This window comes from Nestor notabilis, unplaced genomic scaffold (genome assembly GCF_000696875.1).
Source record: "Nestor notabilis isolate BGI_N333 unplaced genomic scaffold, ASM69687v1 scaffold3815, whole genome shotgun sequence".
In the NCBI taxonomy this organism is placed as follows: Eukaryota; Metazoa; Chordata; class Aves; order Psittaciformes; family Psittacidae; genus Nestor; species Nestor notabilis.
Genome location: NW_009928669.1, coordinates 29,270 through 50,531, shown reverse-complemented (window position 1 = coordinate 50,531; position 21,262 = coordinate 29,270). Strand labels below are relative to the sequence as shown.

General features: G+C 37.1%; 1 protein-coding gene across 1 annotated transcript in view; it reads right to left on the bottom strand.

Moving 5' to 3' along the window:
* Positions 1 to 7,011: 7,011 nt before the first annotated feature.
* Positions 7,012 to 21,262, bottom strand: part of LOC104405789 (cAMP-specific 3',5'-cyclic phosphodiesterase 4D) — an 18,322-nt gene continuing 4,071 nt past the window's right edge. The window contains exons 2-10 of the mRNA XM_010014611.1: positions 18,518 to 18,608; positions 15,051 to 15,223; positions 13,976 to 14,074; positions 13,725 to 13,889; positions 13,123 to 13,222; positions 9,320 to 9,474; positions 8,676 to 8,798; positions 8,020 to 8,202; positions 7,012 to 7,422 (exon numbers count right to left, since the gene is read on the bottom strand). Of these exons, the coding sequence (XP_010012913.1) occupies positions 7,012 to 7,422; positions 8,020 to 8,202; positions 8,676 to 8,798; positions 9,320 to 9,474; positions 13,123 to 13,222; positions 13,725 to 13,889; positions 13,976 to 14,074; positions 15,051 to 15,223; positions 18,518 to 18,608 (1,500 nt within the window). The remainder of the gene's footprint in view (positions 7,423 to 8,019; positions 8,203 to 8,675; positions 8,799 to 9,319; positions 9,475 to 13,122; positions 13,223 to 13,724; positions 13,890 to 13,975; positions 14,075 to 15,050; positions 15,224 to 18,517; positions 18,609 to 21,262) is intronic.

Here is a 21,262-nt window from a genome sequence, read left to right as displayed (position 1 = left end):
GTAAGGCACATTTCTCTATAGCTGCCATCAGCATAGCATTATTGCACTGTATCACTTATTGCTCTGAAGCAGGGCTAGGGCTGCTTCTTTGTTTGCTGCAAGCTTTGTCTTCATGGTACATGCAATAAACAAACACAATTTTAAAACCCCACATAGTGTTTCTGTTCTCTTTCCATGCCGTGGCAAAGATCCTAAAACCAAGAACTGCTTGATGTGGGACCCCATAGCAAACCCAGGAGGTCTGCAGCCAGATGGATTATGAAGGTAGCTCTACATCAGCTGGTCCTGCTCTTTTCATCAAAGGAGGGGCACTGCTCAGTGTCTCTGCACTTAGGTGATCCCTTGTATCAAATAGGCTTTCTATCAAACTTCAACCAAAACCACAGTTTAAGGGGTCTACCCCTAGCCATGGTCAGGACAGCCAACGCAAAACATTAACCAGCAGGCTGAGAATGCAATGGGCTATACACAGCTCTTAGTCTGTTCAACACTTTGGTCAGTCAAGGTTTTGAAAGCTGAACTTTGTAAGAGATTTGGAGGATTAGTTTTCTGGGAAGTTTCAACCACTGGAAGGTAGTGAAGTTTTTAAGCCATCTTTAACCCTGTCTAGCCCTGTGTAATGATGGCTTATCAGCAATTGCCATAAGCCAAGTTCTACATGTGAGCAACACATGTGCTAGCTGTACTTTGATTACTATGTGCTGCATAACCTGCACTTTCTTTTCCAGCTTCTTCAGATAAAAAATGGTCTCCAATGACAATGATTATAAATGCCAATATCGCAGGCATTGAAACTCTGTGGATGCTGGAGGAGGACAGGGTAAAGGGCTGGTAGGAGTGAGAAGTTCTGTGAAGTAACTGTGCAACGTGACTGTCGAATTTCTGATCTGTATTTGCTATCTGCACAGCTTACCAGCAACTAGAAAGTTAATGCTGTCTGGGGCCACACGTCCTCTTATCTTCTCCTTCTCACTAAGGCTGTTTACCAAGATACAAACTCATCCTGCTCCTTCTCCCATGCCAAGGACTTGTTTAGCAGAGATGTTAATCGCACACTTTTAGTGTCTAAAGCTGTGCTAAACTCTGCATTGTATCAAACAATTTCTTACTTTCTAAACATTCACACTAAAAACATACACGGTTCTTACTACCACAGTAACTCCAAAGACCTAAAAATATTTGCTTTGTGAGAAGAAAAAAAAATTATAGCTTTTATACCTCATGAACTGAGACAGAATCAAATTCAGTTTTCCCAATGTCCATATCCAAGCCCCAGGACTGCCTTTGATATTATTTTAGTTTGAGGTTATTTCCCTCTGCCCAGGTTTTGTTCCCAATTTGTCATTATTTCTGCTTGGACTTCCTATCCCCCTTTATTCTTTCTGCAGATACCTCAACTACTTTGACAGGAGGAAGCTGAATATTTTCTTCACCCTGCAAACTAAACTCAACTGAACTACCTAAAGGCTTTTAAGGCTTTTACTACATCTTTGAACTTCCCCCCCCACCCCTGGAAAATTAAGCAAAATTATTCTCAGCTGGTAGAGAAACTGGGCTGGTCATTCCAGTAAATATTGCATGTGCTAGCAGCTGTAACTTTTGCTTGATCTCTCTGCTGCAGTGAAAACAAAAGAAACTACAGCTATTCATACTATTTGTCTCATTAGGAAATAGAAGAGTCATTTGTTCAAAAATGCATTTAACTCCTATAGCAGCAGCTGGCTGCAGTGAAACACAGGATCCATTTTGGCTTTGCTCTAAAACTTGCCTGTTCTGGTGCATTATTGCCATACACAGAGACTGCTGCCAAAGTATGTAGGAAGCAGCAGGCTAATCTTGTCAGTTTCAGGCTTACCACGTGCACAGCTGTGGTACCTGAACTGCTTACTGAAAAGATTTCAGTAGTGCCAACACAAATCTGAGATTTCTGCTTCCCTTTATAACAGCCATGATGTATACAAACCATCTTCCCATTAGGGCTGCTGGGAATACGTGAAGATGAGCCTGCCAAGAACAACAGGCACTACCCAGTTTATCTGCCCGGCTGTGCCCAGCACAACATTCACTAGCCTCTTCTGCCACCACGGTGTGATTAAAAATGAGTTCTAAGGATGGGTACTGCTTGCAAACTAACTCCAAATCAAAAGAAGGCTCTAAGCAACTTGAGGAAAAAATTGACAAAATCTTTTTTATATTCAATCAGAAACTACTTTCAGTTAAGCAAACAAAAAACAAAACCCTCACTCCTCCCACAAGGAGAGGTGCATAAAAGCCACTTCAATGAGCTGGAGCTGCATTAAGACCACATTCTTATTCAAGACAACAACTATCATTTATTAGCCTTATTTTAAAAAGAATATATCACCCACTTAGAACCAAGGTTGTCTGGTCAATATTTAACTGTGGTACTGGTGATTTTTTTGGTATCCCAGTGTATTGCTCCTGTAGGCAATCTGTAGTCTTTCAGTTTCTTTAAAGCTGAAGTTTTATTTTCTCAGGATAGGCTGCTTTTGCCACTGAAGACAATGGTAAAATTTCACAAAACCTGAGAATGTATGCCTTTCTATATAACTATATAGCACCTTTGTGGATCAGACTTCTTTATGAAATACATTTAATTGACTTTGCTGATTTGCTCCACATTTATTTTGTATTATCTATGCAAAACAGTATGATGACAACTATTTCGGAAATACGCTTTCTCTTAAGATGCCACAACTATGTGATGTATATAAAAATATTTCACTTGCAAAAGAAAAATCAGATACAGTAACTAGGCAGAATCAATCCATGCTTTTATTTCCATTGCATATAAAATTTCATATGAAGGTACTGATGTACATTACTATCCCCTATGCTGTAGAGAGGCTAAGAAACCAGTGAAAGAATAGTCATGTGCAATGTTCACACAAGTTGCCACTCTCAAGACATCCCCAAAGAAGAATGAAATTATAACAGTAACAAAAAAATTGTTCAGGATTTCTGTTGTTGCAGTATTCCTTTTATACCATTTCAAACATAAGCAATCGACATCCTTTGGGCCAGGGCTGCTAAAATCTACAGTTTGTGTCCAAAAGGAGGCTTTGTTTTTCACTGAAAAAGACTCTCTCCTTTCCCAAAGAAGTTGCATGCTACAAGGGCTGGGCATCGCTGGAATGGAGGAGAGGTGTTAACCTCACTCTGACAAAGTCATCAGCTCCAAGTACTCTGGAGCAACATGACAAGTCAAACAGCTAAAGATGCTCAGTCCAACCCGCAAACCTAATACTAGTGTTATTAAAAGATCTAAAGGTTTAACACACTCCTGTAGATCTAAGTGCATTATGCTCTACACACCTGAACAAAGCCTTATATATATTTATATATAATAAAACTTTGGCTGCTTTAACACTAATATTGGTGTTGGAAAGTATTTTGAAAATTAAAGCTGTCTTTTGTTCTACTTTATGGATTCTGTGTATACGTGATAATTTGTGCTACTAAATAAAAAGGGATATTAGAAATGATTGTAAAAGTGTGTGAGTTATATCCTTATGCATTAAAATCAAGTGCTTTTTAGGACATGCTTTCCAAAGCTGTTTCAGTGAAATTTGGTGCTGTATACAGCATCAATTTTTATTTTTTTTAAGGAGCAAAAACTGGTTGCAATTATCCCCAGTTATAAACTGTAAAAAGATAATCAGAGAGGCAATTCAATTATATTGCCAGATGTCTGGAAAACCTTGAACTTCCAGTAGACTCTTGAATGAAAGTTCATTGTAGCATCATGTATATTAGCTTGTACAAATAACCTCATCAGTTAGGAACTAAAAATATGGTAAAATGCCCAGCCCTAGCCCCATGGCTACCTTGCTTTCAAATGCAGCAAACAGAAGGAAAATATTCTTTAAAGTTAAGGCACAGCCCTGGGACCAAAGACCTGCAGCTTTTTTAATTGATACATCTTTATGTATTTTATACTTTTCTTGAATCTTCCATAAACAAGCTCTAAGGTGGCATTGAATATATTAAGGAGAAAAAAAAAAAGGGAATATGTATACACAATTATCATTCTCTCGCCAAGAGTTTCCAAAGATAGCAACACCATCCGGAGAAGGATGATGTTATAGTAAGAACTGATAATTTACATTTAACATTACAGTATGTACATTACAATAAATACATGGTTGTAAACAGACAAACAAGACTGTATTACAGGTAAGGTCATTTGGTGAGAAAAACTCATGGCACAAATAAAATAAATAATGCGTTTAGAAAGAACTGTCAAAGCTTTCTGTAAAATCCGATTCAGTCAAGTGTTTTAAACTTCTGAATGCTATTTGTTCTATTTATATTCTTTCATTATCATTTTTAATAACACAAAACAATTTAAGAATTCAAATACAGCATTATTAAGTACAGTAACTTGCAAGCTAAAGTGTACTGTTACAAGCAAGGTGAATTTTCTTCCCACACACACATTCAATAGCTACTCACTGCATTTTTTTAATGGCAAAAATATTCAAAACACATAAAGCCACTTGTAAATTGTTTTGTTTTAAAGCAGTGTACAATGCTAAAACACACTTTGGCAAAAGAGGAAAAAGATTGTACAATGCATTATATCCCCAGTTCTAAGAAATGTTATCCTTTCTACGATTGTCCATATACATGGATGTGTATCTCACAACATGTCATTCTCTTCATTTACTTTCAATTAGTGCAGATACAAAGTGTCTTCAGGTCCCTATTGGTTATTTCAGAATTCATATTGCTTTTCCATTATTAAGGTTCCAGGCACTCTTGGGGACTGAAAGAACTTTTAGATGGATCGGGTTCAGGAAGAAATGATGAAGAAAAGTCAAAAACTGAAAAAAACCCATGGGTTCTCTTTATTGTCTTTCCTCCTTCAGTATCTTCTGTGCTAAAGCCCTGTGAGGGCTAAAGAAACTATGACCTGGATATAGAAGAATGCAAAACATATTTAAAAGCTAAATTATTAACCAATCACTTTTATTCTAGATCTCAGACACTTAACCCCCCTTCCCCCACATTCATATCTGCTAACTTACTACAAAATGAATCCAAAGGAGAAATAATGGCTGTTGCTATCTTCTTTTGTTAAGAAATCATCTTGATATTAACATTTTACCAGAATTTTAAAGAGTAGGAGGCTACTAGCTTCCCTAGGCTACTATTTCCCATCTTATATGTTCAAACCTTCAAGTGGAGGAAATAAAATACCTTCTTCTTTCATGTGATAAAATAACAGGACTGGAAAATGACAAATATGAACTCCTACCTCTCTTGAAATTTCCAAGTTACAGAAGCTTTCAGTACCAATCAAACTGAAAAGTAGAATTCCCTCAGCACAAGTTGGGTAAAGGATGAAAAGGTCTGAGATAGACTAAAATAATGTGGAGTAAACAACTCTCCTGATGCATTCATTACTCATTACTTAAAAACATAAAACGACAAAACTGACCTGGATCTTCTTGCAAGAGAGACATGAAAAAATAATGCTATCATTACCATTATGTTGTGAGCATCTCAGATTAGCAAATCGTTTATGAGATTATTAACACATAAAAAGTTAAGACCAAGTCAAAATTTGAAATATTACACTAATGCTTTTTTTTGCTGGAATAAATACCTTATACATTATATTAGCCTGTTCTGACCTAGAAGTCTATAGTTCCCAGCCAAAAACAGTATGGGAATCATTTTTCAGAGGGACAAATTTTTACAGCAGAAGAGCTGCTTTTGTATTAAGGTGACGATTCATCACCTTTCTTTTCTAAGTCCTCCTTACCTGCAGGACTAGGGCTCTAGTCCTGCAAATCCTAGTCTTAGTGGCCCGAGTTAGTTTTGCTGGGACCACTTGTTGTAATAAGACAGAATTGGCAGGATCAGGCCACTACAAGGGCAAAATCAAAACATGAGTTCCTCTAATACATTTGAGAAAATTGTGATGAAAAGCAAGCATACAAAAAAAGCTATCATACTGAAAGAGTTTTATGTAACAAAGGATATTCACAGAATTCACTAATACATAAAATACTTTTACAGCTGAATATTACCACGAGAGTCTAAGGTGCAAAAAAAATAAGGAAACTAGAAAAACCTAGAAGTATTATCCAGTGTAGCACAGATTTGTACTGAAAACTCACAAGTTACTCTTTGTGGGAAGAAAAAAACAACCCAAAAACAAAACCAAAACTAAACCAAAAGAAACCCAACAAAACAAAAACAAACAAACAAAAAAACCCCCAACAAAACGCAGAAAACAGTGGCAGATGAAGTCTGAAAGTGTTTTTCTTTAAATATAATACCTCAGTAAAATTAATAATAAAAGTAAGCTCTACAAAAGACCTCTCTTTTACATAATATACAAAATGCAGAGGTTAGTGCAACCCACTGGGTCACACTTTTTTTCAATCACAATCAGGAAGATTCAAAATTACAAAATTAAAATTTTGCAATTTTCATAGCTCATCTTCCTGTTGGTAATAGAATCATGTTGTGTCTCATTATTTATGTCATTTGTTTTCCAGTAGGAACCTCAGTTTATTTTTCGTCTGTTTCCTTTCATGACAAACATTATCCAATGCTTTGCTTGAATTCAAAAGCTATCAAAGCATATCAGCATTCAGTTGACAGGTGCTACTCCTCTGAAAACATTTGCTTTATTTAATCCTACCTGCCAAATGGAGAGTTTATGAAGATGTAGTTTATGGATGTTCTCCTCCCTGCTTTCTGATGCCATGCAGGTGAAAATTTCTGTTTCAATATTCCTGAGTGCCAAACTGAATCATCAACATCAGTTTTGATCAACAAACGTCCTGGCAGATGACAGCGAGTTATGACTATGATTGTAGTCTATGCCGTATGACATAGGCTACTGATGACATTCCAGAAACCATTACCCAATTAAAAAAAAAAAAAAAAAGAAAAAGAAAAAAGAAACTAGAAAAGAGAGAGAAAAGAGAAGAAAGGGACAGAGCAAGAGACAAAGAGACCGCGTCCTCCTTGTTACGTGTTAGGAGTATGGTCTTCTACCACACAAGGTTCTGTCTGGTTCTCCTCCTCTTCTACTTCTTCCCCTACTTGTTCATCAAGAGGAATTTCAGTGGATTCTGAATCCTGGGTGCAAAGAGTCTTGGAGTCACTGCAGCTGGTGTCTTCTTCTACTTGACTTCCACTGTCCTTTTCTGTGTCTGACTCACCATCTTCCTCCAGTGTTAGTTCAAACTGGAATTTTTCAGTTTGGGTCTGCTTACCCTCTTCCTGATCATCAGCTGCAGGAGATGGACTTTGAGGGATTGTGCTCTGGTACCATTCTCGATTGTCCTCCAGTGTATCTAAGATTTCCTGGGCATCTGGGTGAACAAGATCTGCCCATGTCTCCCACAGAGGATGAACAATATAGTCTATAAACCCCACCTGTTTCAAATAATACAAAATTAGGATAAGCTTTTATTCATAACCATGTCTATAAATCATACAGAATATGAAAAATACATCACTAGTAAGAGACACTAGATGCACTACTCTAAGGTGGCTGAAAGGAAACCATGCTGGTTTATGTAGTAAATAGGGTCTTTTACATTTACATTTTACATTTACATTTCACATTCAAAAGTCTGATTCAGGATATTGGATAAGGATTTGAAAAGCATTTGCTCTCAATGAACGGTTCATTCCAAACAACTCCACTGCATCTAATGAGCCAAACTGCTTTATATTTAATTCTGTTTCTGAAGGAAATCCTAATGAGTGGCTGTACAACAGTCTTTTGACATGTATACTACATTCGCGGTTATCACAGCAATGGAATCCGTTCAGCAAGGGCACTGCGATGCATTATATTTTCACAGTAAAAAATCTCAGCTTCCCTCACTATTCAGGAGCTGAATTAATTTACTAGGAAGAAAAAAAGGAAATAGTGCATTCAGAAATCAATCAAAACAAGGCTACAGACCATGCTTTTCTGTTCAACTGTCGTACTGTGCTATTTAACTACCTACTCAAACCAATTACCTGTGATTTTTCCACAGATGCATTGTGCTTATCACACATGGGACTTATCTCCATTCCCCTCTCTCTTTCCCGATCTCCCTGACGAAAAAATTCCTCCATAATTCTATCTGTCCATTGGCGGTAGAGATCGAGTGGCTTAGTTGGATTGCTTAGATCTGCACAGTGCACCATATTCTGAAGAACCTAAAAAAGATAGAACACCTCTGGTGTTATTACACTGGAGAAAAACAGCTCCATTTACACTTTTGATGGCTGTGAAATGGAATCTTGAAAATACATGTAGTGCAATATTTATTCTAAACAGCAAAAACTCGGGTACTTAGGTATTTTTCACACTTGCAGTAATAGTCATGAATGACCTCATCTCTGTTGCTTCTGCCTGTATAAGGGACAGAAAATCTTTTAGAAAACAATCAACCAGGTGCCAATAATTTGAATGGAAGGCCAAAGCCTCATTTAGTCCACAAGTACTCTAGTATCTCATTACTCTCTCAGAGAGTCACTCAGTACAGGGAGGAGTCACTCTCAGAGGACTCACAGGGAGTTATGGTGTAAGAACAGACAGCTGATCTAATCCATGCTGGAGAATGGGCAGGACAATGTTGATTGAGGGTGTAAGTTGATATAAGTGACCATTTGCAGATGAATTTTCTTACCTGAATTCTGTCTGAATAGTTATCAAGAAGTAGGACACCAGAACTGGTCACTTTTTTGGTTTCAACCATCGTTTTTAAATCAGCCAATAGATTCATATGCTTAGACATGTCTGTTGCAAGCACCTTGAAAGAAAAAAACAAATAAACATTATATAAATTCCTGATACAGTACATAAATCTACTGATTTTTAAAAACATCTTTAAACACTTCAACAGTTCTGGGGCAAACCCGTATTTCCCGTGTCTTCATACATCATAAAAGTGAGTCATGTATGTCATTGGTGTTGAAAACAGTGTTTTCATTTTGGTTATTTTAAGAATAAGACAAAATGATTGTTCAGAATAATATGATCAGCCTAAATTCATCATCAAATCAGCAGTAAATTTCTAAGTGTGGCGGTGAAATGGTACACATGTCAGTACAAAACCAGCTTGAAGCAGGCTGGTATACCTTCTGAAAAGGTACAGATACTTGTTGAAACTAAAAAGGTAACACACTATTCATGTTAGTATAAGACATAATATAACTTCAAACTTTTACTTCATTGGCTATGGGTCTAATGACATGCAATTTGTCATAAAAGCTTCTGTGCTTTATTCAATTTGCTAGCACTATGGAAGAGGGACTCTAAAGCAGAACTCACAATGTCAATGACCATTTTCCTCAATGATTGCCTCTGTTTTTTGCTCAAATTTTGGAAAATGTCACAATTTTCTTCCTGCAGCAGCTTGAAGCCCACAGCTAAGTGGTGATTCTCCAGTACCGATGAGTCATTGTACATCAAGGCAAGTTCAGAATCTGCAATAACAATCGCAGGGCAGAATGTTACTATAGTTTGTGCTTCTCCCCAGCCTCTTAAGATTTTTCAAATTTATTACATTCATAAAGATTTACAGAAGAACTTTTAGAAACAGAGTTCTTATAGGTCACACAGTATCAAAAGTTACAGATTAATAACTGAATATCTTAACAAATAAAGGCAAAGTATGTTGAAGAAAATAAAGAAAACTCGTTGCACTGAAGCACGTACACATGCCTGGAGTAGTAATAAAAAATACAAGAAAGGTATTTTTCGAAATACATTTTCATATCTGCATGAGGTCACATGGAAAATACTCTATGCATAACCACACCTGAACTAAAACATACACTGGAGTTTTCTCTTCTCATGTCTTTCTCCATCACAACAACTAAAATTCCATTGTTGCAGCGATCCAGCTATCCACACCTGGGAATACACAGCTAAGGCCTTGCTGCAGGTCAGGCACAGAGCACACATCTTGGTTTTCAAACCATATCTTTCTGCAGTTAGCTAGGGCACTCAGGCGCTCCACCGATTAAGCCTATGGGTCATCAGTCCATGATAATTGGCTATTTTGAGACGAGGTTGGTAGAATAGTAACAGTTATGCTTCTAGTCTTTTTCTTGGATGGTCATGTGGCTTGAAAATGTAATTAGTGGCCTTGCCTACTGCCTCATATTTGAGTATGGTCAGCACCAGATGCTGTAATGCTGCCTTCTCCAACAGAAGTATTCTTAACTCAGTATGTTATGAGAATAACATACACCTTCCCAGCAACACCTTTGCTGGGCACACAGACAAGGTCTGCATTTGCCTCCTAGACCAGCTGAACATCTAGCTCTGACAAATAAAAGCATCTACGACAATTTTCTGCACAGCTTCAGCTTCTAACCCAGGGATACTTCACCGTCAGCTTACATATGGTTTAAAACACAGCTTGCAAATGAATCTGCCATAGAAACCAAATACTTTTAATGTAATCACACTTGTCATATGTGATACTAATTTGTGTTTATTACAGCTGTTTTATCCTAAATCTAGCCATACGTCAGTCTATTCTACTCTTTGTCCTCTTCTACAACAGCTTTGTTTTAAAATCCCTTTGGCTCAATGGGGTGCCTGTAAAAGCTCTACTCTTCAGATTTCATTAGTCTCATTATCCATTCTCCTGCTTAGATCAATCTTTTGAATCAGGAAACCTTTCCTCTACCTTTCCTTGTCCTGATGGCAGCAAAACCATAATAGCAAAAGGAAAAAGAAAGTGAATTTGTCAAATGATCTCTCTTTCATCTTTCACAGAACATTTACAAAGCTTGCCTGCTTACAAATATGTCAGACGCTAGTTTATTTTCCTTTCAAACAGCCTTCTGATGAGCCCCAACTGCAAAACACTCGACACTGCCAAAATACTTTGGAAGAGCTGGAGTTACAGACGATCTAAAATGTGTCCAACTTTGTAATGGAGGTGTAAATCAAAGGAAGTTCCCCTTAGTAATCTCTGTAACACATTATAAGCTTTTAAAGAGTATTTGTCTGGAAGGTCAGAGTCACACTGATCAAATAAGCATCGCCTCTGATGCTAATACAATCCATCTTTGTTTATTCTTTAATACCATTCAAGAGAGATCAGCTTTTCAGACAACTGCATAACAGACTAAATCCTTAAATAGGGAAATAATATGCAGAAATCACACGCAAGTAATTATAAAGAATAAGCAGAAATACAACAAAATGTACATACTTTAAAATACCTGTCTTTCATGCTTTCTAAAAACGTATTCTTAAACTTAATGGAATGTTAATACATTGTGCGGTTCACTGGAAAACAAAACTCAATGGATGCAAATTATCTTCTAGAAGTTAGGAAAATTTAGCATTTTAGAGACCTAAATTAGATGGTCTTTACCACTGTCCCTTGTACACACGACTCAAAGGATAAAATCCCTTTGTCTTTCAGCCTGGCAACAGCAGTTCCAGTTAGTGATGTTACCTGATTGACACAGAAGCCTTCTCTATCAAAAGCTGAATTGAGAAAAACAAGACATTTCTAGTAAGGCATTAAATAAGCAGCATCAGAATCACTCCTAACGTAACTGAAGTTCAACTGTCTTCATAGAAGTGAAAGCTTTATGTACCACTACTGGTTCCTACAACTAGTCGGTCATCCTGCTTAAATCTAAACAGCTCTGCTGTTTCCTCACAACACCTCAGAGCCACCAATATATCCCGGTATTCAATTTGTGATTAAACAAATAAAACTATACTTACGTATGCCCACTCAAACATTTAGGTATTACACACTGTTTCATGCACAAGGCTTGATTCACTCTCTTCCTAGACCATGCTGCTGAACTGTACTGGTTACCAAGAAATCTAAAGTCAATCCCAAACCTCTTCCATGCAGATGAGTCATCAAATTGAATTTCACTACTGAGTAGCCCTTAGGCCATTAAGGGAAATAAAATTAGATGCAAGCTAAACTGGAGTGAAGGTCTTATTTGAATGCACAGCAGTAATGAGTCAGAAAAGGAGCTCCCTTCAAACTATACTGCTGATTCAGGTCATGCTATTTTAGCACCAGTGTAACAGATTCACCCAAGTGCAGAAACAATAGTACCTATGAATGTACAACCAGATGGATCAAATACACAAACCTAGGCATGCTTCCATTTCTGTAGTTTTTTTCTTCTTATGTGTTTGGATTATTAGTATTCAACTTTTTTAATTCTGGGTCAATTATAAACGGGGAAGTTGCCAGACAGCAAAAGTAACATCATATGACAGAACTTGCACTGACCTAGAACATGCTACCCACTTACAGTAGTAATATACACCACTGCAATCAAAGCAGGTTGCACTGGGGCAACAAGCCCTTCAGTAAGTGTGTCATGACCAGGTTCAATGAAGCTAATATTGTTTTCTTCTAATAGAAGATTAAAGAGGTTGGGAGGTTCATGCAATGCTGCAGAGAACAGCCCTGAGGAATGCAGAACAAGTACACTGGCTTTCAACTTTAGAGATGACTTTAGGGTCTCATTTCATTAGGGCTTTTTTCCTTCACATACAGAGTGCCAGCAAGAGACTCACAAAAAAGAAAAAACTAAAAAATAAGTTTGCCATAGCTTGCAGGGACAGGCTGAGAAAATTTAGTCTACAAGGCATGAGTATGTAGACATCAGAAACCAAGTACAGCTGCCAGGGAGAGACAGAGATGGGTCTGCCAGTATGCTTGCTTCTGAATTTCTTACAAATGTATGGCTATCCTTGGTTGTATCATATTATCCCAATATAAACACAAACTGTTGTCTTCCTTTTTGGATTTTTATTTAATTTCCCTCATTTTTCTCCCATACTTTTATTTATTTAATGTAAGCCAACTAATTTCCAGGAGAGACCACATCCAATACATTGAAACAGTGCCAGGTTTATAGTTCTTGTCTTTGTAATTCTTGCTAGAGGGTACTATGCTAATCCTTCATAAAGTTACAAGAAATGCAAAATAATATCCAGTTTAAAATACAAACATGTATCTATTTACTAGTAAAATAATAGCAGCAAACAAGGAATGCACTGCATATTTTTCAGGTGCTATGTGCAGATCTTGCAGCAAATTTTTGAGAAAAATCAATGGACATCAAACTTACTTGTGTTGATAAGAAACTGGTTTGAAACCCCAGGATGATCTACATCATGTATTGCACTGGCAAAAATTGCTGCAAGAATCTCCAAATCAGTGAACACTGCCTAGAAAATCATGAACAGAAAATCAAGAAACAATCATTAATCAATGAAAAAGAGTTTTCAATAAGGAGGACTGTACTTTGAATCTAGGTCCCTATATTGAGGGAATCCCATTTTCCCATTTTAACACTATTTTCCATAGGCAATTCTACTAATTGTTGTTAGTGAGAATCCCCCATAGGAAATAATGACAGAATAGGATGTGTTATTAGTAATGAGACGATGGAAACAAGTTATGCATTGTGTCAAAATGAAAAAGGTTACAACAGCACAAACTTTCATGATTTAAGAAGAAAAAGATGTGACCTTTTCTGCAGAGTGTTTGCATGTAAATAAGCTTAGATTCTCACAAAACATCTTTAAAAGAACAGAATTCATTAAAAAGTGTTGAGATTTAAAAAAAAATAAATGCAGAAACTAAAAAGATTATACTATTTAGTTTAGAAGAGTCTTAGTATGTCCCTTTCTGTCATGACTGCCTCTTTCCCACTTCAGCGTAGTTTACCTCTAATGCCGGAGTTGATAGCAGGACATGGGTTGACTGAACAACATCTGCAGCATGTATGTTGTTGTGATATGCCACATCTGAATGGTAATGGTCTTCAAGGGTCATTAAGTAAGTTATTAAAGTATCCACTGGAATCTTAAACGTTTTTAACAAGTCCCGTTCCTAGAAAAAGGTAAGAGAGACAATTAAAATTACAAAGCATAGAAAAATCTCTAAGATAAGCAAAAAGCAGCACATCTGCTACTTGCCTGAAAAATGGTATGCATGATGACTGTCAAAGGTCTGTTTCCAGATAACTCTGCTACTCTGAAAACCTGAAGGCCCCATTTATTCACATCTTCTAGTTCCTAGAGCAGAATCAAGCAACAAACACATTGAAACCTAACACAAATTTGAATGATTTTTGATTGAAGCAGCTACAAAGAGCAGACTCATCAATATTCAAACCTTGCTACTATGAAAGTTATATGCTAAACTCTGCATAGGAAGAAAGCTGCTGCTCCTAATTTGGTAATACTGGAATCTGCAGCTACTAACTTTTCAGCTTTTAATTCACAGGAAAGACTGCCTCCTAAGTGGATTGCTCCAGAGGGTAAACCACTACAGTATCTTGAGTGAGCTGAACTGACACACTTTGCTATCTCACTGCCCAGTGCCAACAGAATTCAGTGAGGAGGAAACCTCCAGAAGATGCTGCAGCTCTGCTGCTGCCTCCCTGGTTCTCAAAAACACTCTTCAAACAAAGGGAAGATTCCTGAAAATATAAGGATAGGCATATTTAAAAATGCAAAGTTCTAAAATTAAATGAATAATCACTTTATGCCAGTTTTAGATTGCTGCCAACTAGTTAGCTGCTGGTGCAAAAATCATTGGGAATGTCACTAAAAACAAAACCAATAAAAACCAAATAATGAACAGAAAATACAGCTAATGACCAGACCTGGAAAAACAGCTTTAACACTATAATCCAGTTGTGCCTTTTCAAAAAACATAGGGGTATTATATATCCTCATTCCTGTAACAGCATGTGGTGGTTTTACTCTTCATTCTTCAGATATTATTATGAATAAGCAGCCTTAATAATGCATACACAAATGCTAATTTACATGCCAGATGAAATTCTGTTCATGTGGAAATTAACCCTTATGGCCTAATTCTGATTTTACTTATTATTATTCCACTTCACCCAATTTATATTATTCAAGTGAGACCTTTGGTGCTACAGGTAGAAATCAATGGTTATGAGCAGAGGATAGAATAATACGGACAAGTTCACCCTCCATTTTAATCCAGTAGTTTAAATTCAAGGATTTATATATCTACCTTGGCAAGACTCTCTTCATGGTCTGTTTTAACTCCAAATCGGGGAATACTGGAATTAGTTAGGCTGGTGCTGTGCATGAGCTTTTTGACTCCACTGATCTGGGACATTGGCCTCTTCTTTTTCTCTTTCTCCTTCTGTGTTGGAGATGGGATTTCAACTTCATGTTGTTTGTCTTAAAGAATGACAAAGAACCATTTTTAAAGCAATTACAAATACGGGCAAATTCACCACTGAGTTACATCTTATGGATATTTTAACTCTTTTGAAAACTTTTTTTTATGCTTGGAGATTTTACAACAGATACCTCACATTAAGAGGAGTAAAACCACAAACAGATAAACAAGACCTATACCTCAGCATAAGTAGAGCTCTATTTCACTAATTGTCTCATTATTTCTGAACTGGCTTTAAACTGACCGATTTCCACTTCTCCTGTATCCTCAGCACTGTAGCGAGGGTCAATCTTTTCATTATAAAATTGTTACTGCAACTTAACAGAAATCTAAGCTTCTGTTTTGCAAGGAAATTCAAAATGTCTTCTTTTCCAGGAAAAACATTCTCTGAAGACCTATTTCAAAACCAATCAAAACAGTATTTCATGTAAACCTTTACAAAACCTTTTCAGAACTCAAAGGACCCAATACTTGCGGACTGGTCCTGATTGTGTTAAGACTGTACAACTTGGAAAGCCTTTTGCCAGCCACATCTACAAGCACCCTGCATGTAGAGACAGTTTGCACCAGTAGCGCTGTGCATTTCTGCACCTCCGAGCCAGAGTAAATGATACCGACAAAAGGACTGCTTCCCTAAAACCCAGTGCAATTACTGTGGGCTTTTGCTTCCATAGCAGTGTCAGCAGCACCACTTTATACACCTCATCAGTGTATGTGCCAGCAAAACTTTAGACAAGGATTAAACTGAGAATATATTTAGTATTTTTAGGGAATTGCCTGCTGTTTGCTGCAGAAACAGTATGGAGGTATAGAGCTCTGAAGATATCTGTGGCCCCCAAAGAAACCCAGGATAGTGCAATAAAGGTCTAGGAATTTGCCAAATTGCTAGAAATTTGTATTAATTTTGGTTCTTTTTATTCATACTATATTTCAATATAGAGTTTTAATGACTCCCTCCAAATGATCTCTTTGCTGAGATGTATCAGCACCTTTTCTGGTCCTTAGGGAATAGTCTAGAAAAAAACAGTAAAATCCAGAAAAGATATTTCTAATGTAGGAGCCTAGAAAAAACTAAGACTTAAAAAAACCACCTGAGAACAAAAGGAGTAAATCTAAAAAAGGAAAATTTGGTCTCTTTAAAACATGTCTGTTCTTTTCCTTCCTGCAAAGAGTAATTTTCGACAAAGACACTGAGACCAGACAAGGGTAGCAAGTCCATCTCTAACTACCAGACTGTTACTGGGTTTGCTTCTTCACTTTTTCTTTTTTTCCACTTTTTTTTTTATAATTACCCTTTAGGAGTCTCATTTACTGGGCACTTCAATTCCAAAGAAATCACAGCGAACAAGAGACTGCGGAAATGTCACCAAGCTTTAGCCTGCAGAACTGAGTTCCCCAATTGCCCCCCCCATGCTCTCCTCACACAGACAATCAAGAAAAGGGGAGGCGGAGCACTGCAGCTCTTGGCTGGTGCAAACCGACAACAGATGAGGAGCAGTGGCTTGTGTTCGTGCTTTGATGTTTATGGTTTCAGTCATATGCACAAAGTTTAGGCCCATCAAAGGGAGGTTCATAAGCTAAGCTGTCAGACTAACTCAAGTGAAAGGAAGTGTCTGTCTGAATGACTTTAGATCTCCAGAGGAATTCCATGGGACTGCCTCTGCTTTTGTAACTATGAGCACAGAGGGCAAAGGATTGTTCACCCATCTGAACATCTGGGAAAGACAGCTTGCCATTTTGACCCCAGTTGTGCTATGCTTATTGGAAGGTTCTCTTACATTTGCCATTCATAGGAAAACAGATTAATGACTCTGAAAAATAAAAACCTTGTGTATTACTATAGTCAATGTAGGAGCCTTAGTTCTTACACAAGGAATATATTTGCTGTCATTATGAATAACTTCATACATGTGATATAGCCCCCTACTTGGGAAAACAGTCGGTTGGGGTTTTTTTGAAAAACAGAAAAACTTGTTTTCTCATGACATGTTACTAACTTTCAAATGTTAGCAAGTCTGTAGATGTTCAGGAGACAAATTATATATTAAAGTAATTAGCTAATTTGACTCATTACAGTTTCCCTCTCCACACTGTGGCTCAGAACTTATGTACTTTGCATATATTGAAAATACCCTATTTAAACAATAATTCTGTAGATGAGGTGTTTTCCCCATTGTATTCTTCTTGTACCTACAATTCTAAGTATCGTAGTTTTTCACATAGCCTCAAAACAGTACCCATAGCTCAGTAACTTAGAATTGACTGCCTTTCTAGACCATTTTCTGCTCAAGACTGATGTCTCAGGTGAAAGGCTGACAGATGCATTTTGTTACCCTGCCAAAATAAGCCTTAAGCTTTCAAGTAAAGGCAAGCAGAAACTGGTATCTCAGTCTTTCCAGCCTAAGAGGGTCATCTTTTCAGGCACCTATACACTGTGACCTTCAGGACTCCTGAAAGTGTGCAATACTGCTTCTCAGGCTCACCTCTTCCTTATTGTCTGAAACCCTGCTGTGCTGCAGTGCTCAGGCACGTTACTGCAGTCATGGGTAAATTCAACGGACACAGTGAGCGATCCAGTTAGGGTATGGTGACAAGCAGGGAATAAAATGTACTTTAAAATAACCACTTATTAAAAAAAAAAACACAAAAAGAACCAGATAAATAAAGCATCATGTATCTTAACATGTATGACTGGCACTTTTTAAAATACTTGTTATCCTAATTTAGATGTATTTTTTAAATGCTCATATGCCACCAAGCCACGCTCTTAAACCACACAAATTCTCCTAGCAGCACTCTGTTCAGATGTTGACTTACTTATATTTATCTACCTGCTTATGTGTGAGCATGGAACACCAAAGCATTAGAACTGAGTGTTACAAGATTTTATGAGGTTACTTGTGCTTGTGTGCTTCCAGAACACTGAAACCTCTTTGCAGTAACTTCCATAAAGGAAACAGAGTGGAAGAACTCTTTTAAATATATAATTAAATCATTATAAATTAATTTCTTAGTATGGTAGCAATATAGTAGTTGTAATGTTACATGAAAATATGTATATGAATATTTATCTAATTATGCACACAGGAAAACCACATACACAAACCAACTGAGCTGTGAGGAAATGGATATAACCTGATCTCTCTGTTCAAACACTGAAAAATGAAACACTAAGTGTACAATCTCTGAAAACAGAAATTAATATGGAAAGATACTTGCATTAAAGCTCTATCACAGCACAGATTTAAAAAAAAAAAAAAAAGACAAACAATTAACTGCCATTATAGTCTTACCTAAGAAAGTGTTCGATATGTATTCTGAGACCTGGTTGCCTGACCTGCTCATTTCAGATAGATGGGTTAGCTCCCGGTTTTTTCTCTTGAACTGGAAAACAAAATGTATCAAAAAAGCGTGAAGTTAGTGATCAAGATGCATTTCAGATAGGAAAAGAAAAGGCAGCCAATGTGTAACTGGGGAAAAGACATGACATTAAGAATACATTCTAAAAGAAAACTATGATAGGAGAAAAATAACATGTAACTTTGTTCTACCCTACTAATTATTCAAGAGTTGGACAACATAATTTTAAACATCCTAAAATACTCCATAGTGATTCAACTAGGCACAGGGTCCTACTAGTAACTGAAAACTGTAAGACATACGTATACACACAAGTAATTAATTTTACTGTCATCCAAGTTTTTTATTTTAATTTGGAGAGAAAATATAAATATACTTACATACGACCATTTCTTTACTAACGTTTTCTTACTGTATTTATAAATTAATTTATTTGTGCATTGTTTCACTATTCATTTTGTAATTTTTCAAGTTTGTCTTACCTCTCATCATTAACCTACTCAAATATATTTGACAGCACTGCTCAAAACAATGAAAATATCTTACTGATTACCTACACATCAATACAAATAGAGGTAGGTTTTGTTGCATCTGACTTAAAGTTATTATACTGGATCAGCTCAATGACTTGAGGATTGCACAATCTAAGAAAATTGTGAGTATTTTTATGAAACACTGGAGTAGAAAATACCAATCTGTGGAAACTTCTTCCCCTCTAAGTCTGCAATTCACTCTAGGCACTCTATGGGATAGAAGTGGACATCAAGCTTCTCTGAAATGTGTAACTGGATTAGGTACTCATTATTGAGCCTTTCTTGATTCCTTCTAGACTTCAGGGTTAAAGAGTATCTTGTGACATTGTGTTCAACAGGTTAATTGCATAATAGAGTTTGAGCTATCTTGTATGCGCTTTCATTTACTAATGCTTTGCCTTCATTATCAATAAATAGAACTCAGTCCTATTTATTAACTCTCAAACAACTACTGCCGGTATAAAGAGCATCTGTCACTACTGAGTTTCACCTCCCATTGTGCTACCTGTCCATTTTGTTATTAAGAGACCTCAGCCATCTTTTTTCTCTTAACAAAGCCAAATGATTTCTGCCATCTTCACCTTGTTCACCCAGTTATGACTATTCATTACATCAAGCAATAGCTATCCTTAGTACATACCCCTGTAAACATTCCTCTATGTTGAAAACTAGTAATTTATTCTTCTTCAAAGGAGATAAAGCACTAGACTAAACATTAACCACCCCCTTTCTATCCCACTGGAATCATCAAAGCCCTTTCTTCAAAGAGGCCTTGCATAGTGAAAGGTGTTATTTTCTTCACAATGTCTTTGTAAGTCACCGATTACTGTATTGCTCACAGTGTGCCAAATAAAAATTACCTTTAATATAACACTCTAACCATTATCCACTGCATTTTCCTGCCATCTTGACATGCCATCAGCTCAGGAAGTTCCTAAGCTACAAAGACCGAATCCTACTTTAGTCACAAGCCAAAGGCTCAGCTTTGATCTTGGATATAACTGTGTGCTAGCAAGTGCTCAACACATTTTGGAAAATTAGAACCATACTGCAAATACAGCTGTACATACTATGAACTACAGGACTATACATTCCGCATGAAACCAGCATCAACCTCTATACTGAGGTCTGATGTTTGTCACCAATGTCAGACATTAAAAAAACAATTCAAGCTTGCCAAACAGTAAAGTGATTGGTCCAAAAGTCCTGAGTATTTTTAAAAGCCCAACTTTAAACTTTTAACACATACTTAAGTCACGCTTGCATGCTTTTTCTTCTGTACCCACAATGGTGAGAAACTGAATTACTTAAGGCAAAACCTGAAGAGCTCACAGAATGACTTGTCTCCAGATGGTATCCAGAAGTGTCAGCTTTAAATTAAACATTGTGTATAGGAATCTTAATAAAATGTAAGAAGTTGATGAAATTACATTAATGTCATCAGTATATCCATTACCACTCCAATATTGTCTCTTTCTTAATTTAATACAGCTATTTCCCTGGATCCCAACAAAGCAGTTTTGTCTGGCTGTTTCCTAGTAAGCCCTTTTAGATGATGTCCAACTTCGCCATGCTGTTTTTGCTGCAGAGCAACACTCCTGGGTCATGTACCACACTTTGGAAAAAGACCATCTAGCCACCAGTGATACGTACTCTTCAGGAACTCTCCTTACAAGTTTACAAGCTTTCAAAGGAGAACAAATTTGTGTTTGCTTGCAGCTACCCAACACAAAAAATAGGAAGGACACACCCCCCCCCAAATCATAAATCTCATTGCAGGGAGTAGGCAGGGAGAAGGTTTGGTATTGCATACTGGGAAGCATGTTATGGAACTTCTTGAGTTCTTCAAGAATTTCCAACTAGGTACTTAGTGTATGGATGTCCGCAACAAGTGGAAGGCGCATGTCAGTTTTTTCTGATGCTATGATCCCCACTAGTCTGATGCAAAGCCTTGACTTCCCATCTCCCATCATCCCTTAAGTCACCACAACAGAAAAGCTCAACCATCACTATGAAACCTGAAAACAGTCTGTGCTGCTGATGAATATGGGTGTAGAGCACAACAAGTCTCCCAGCTTTTGCAAGGTCTTCCTGCTAACAGCAAATTCAACAGAAATCTTTGGCTTAGAAGAACTTCAGCAGCAT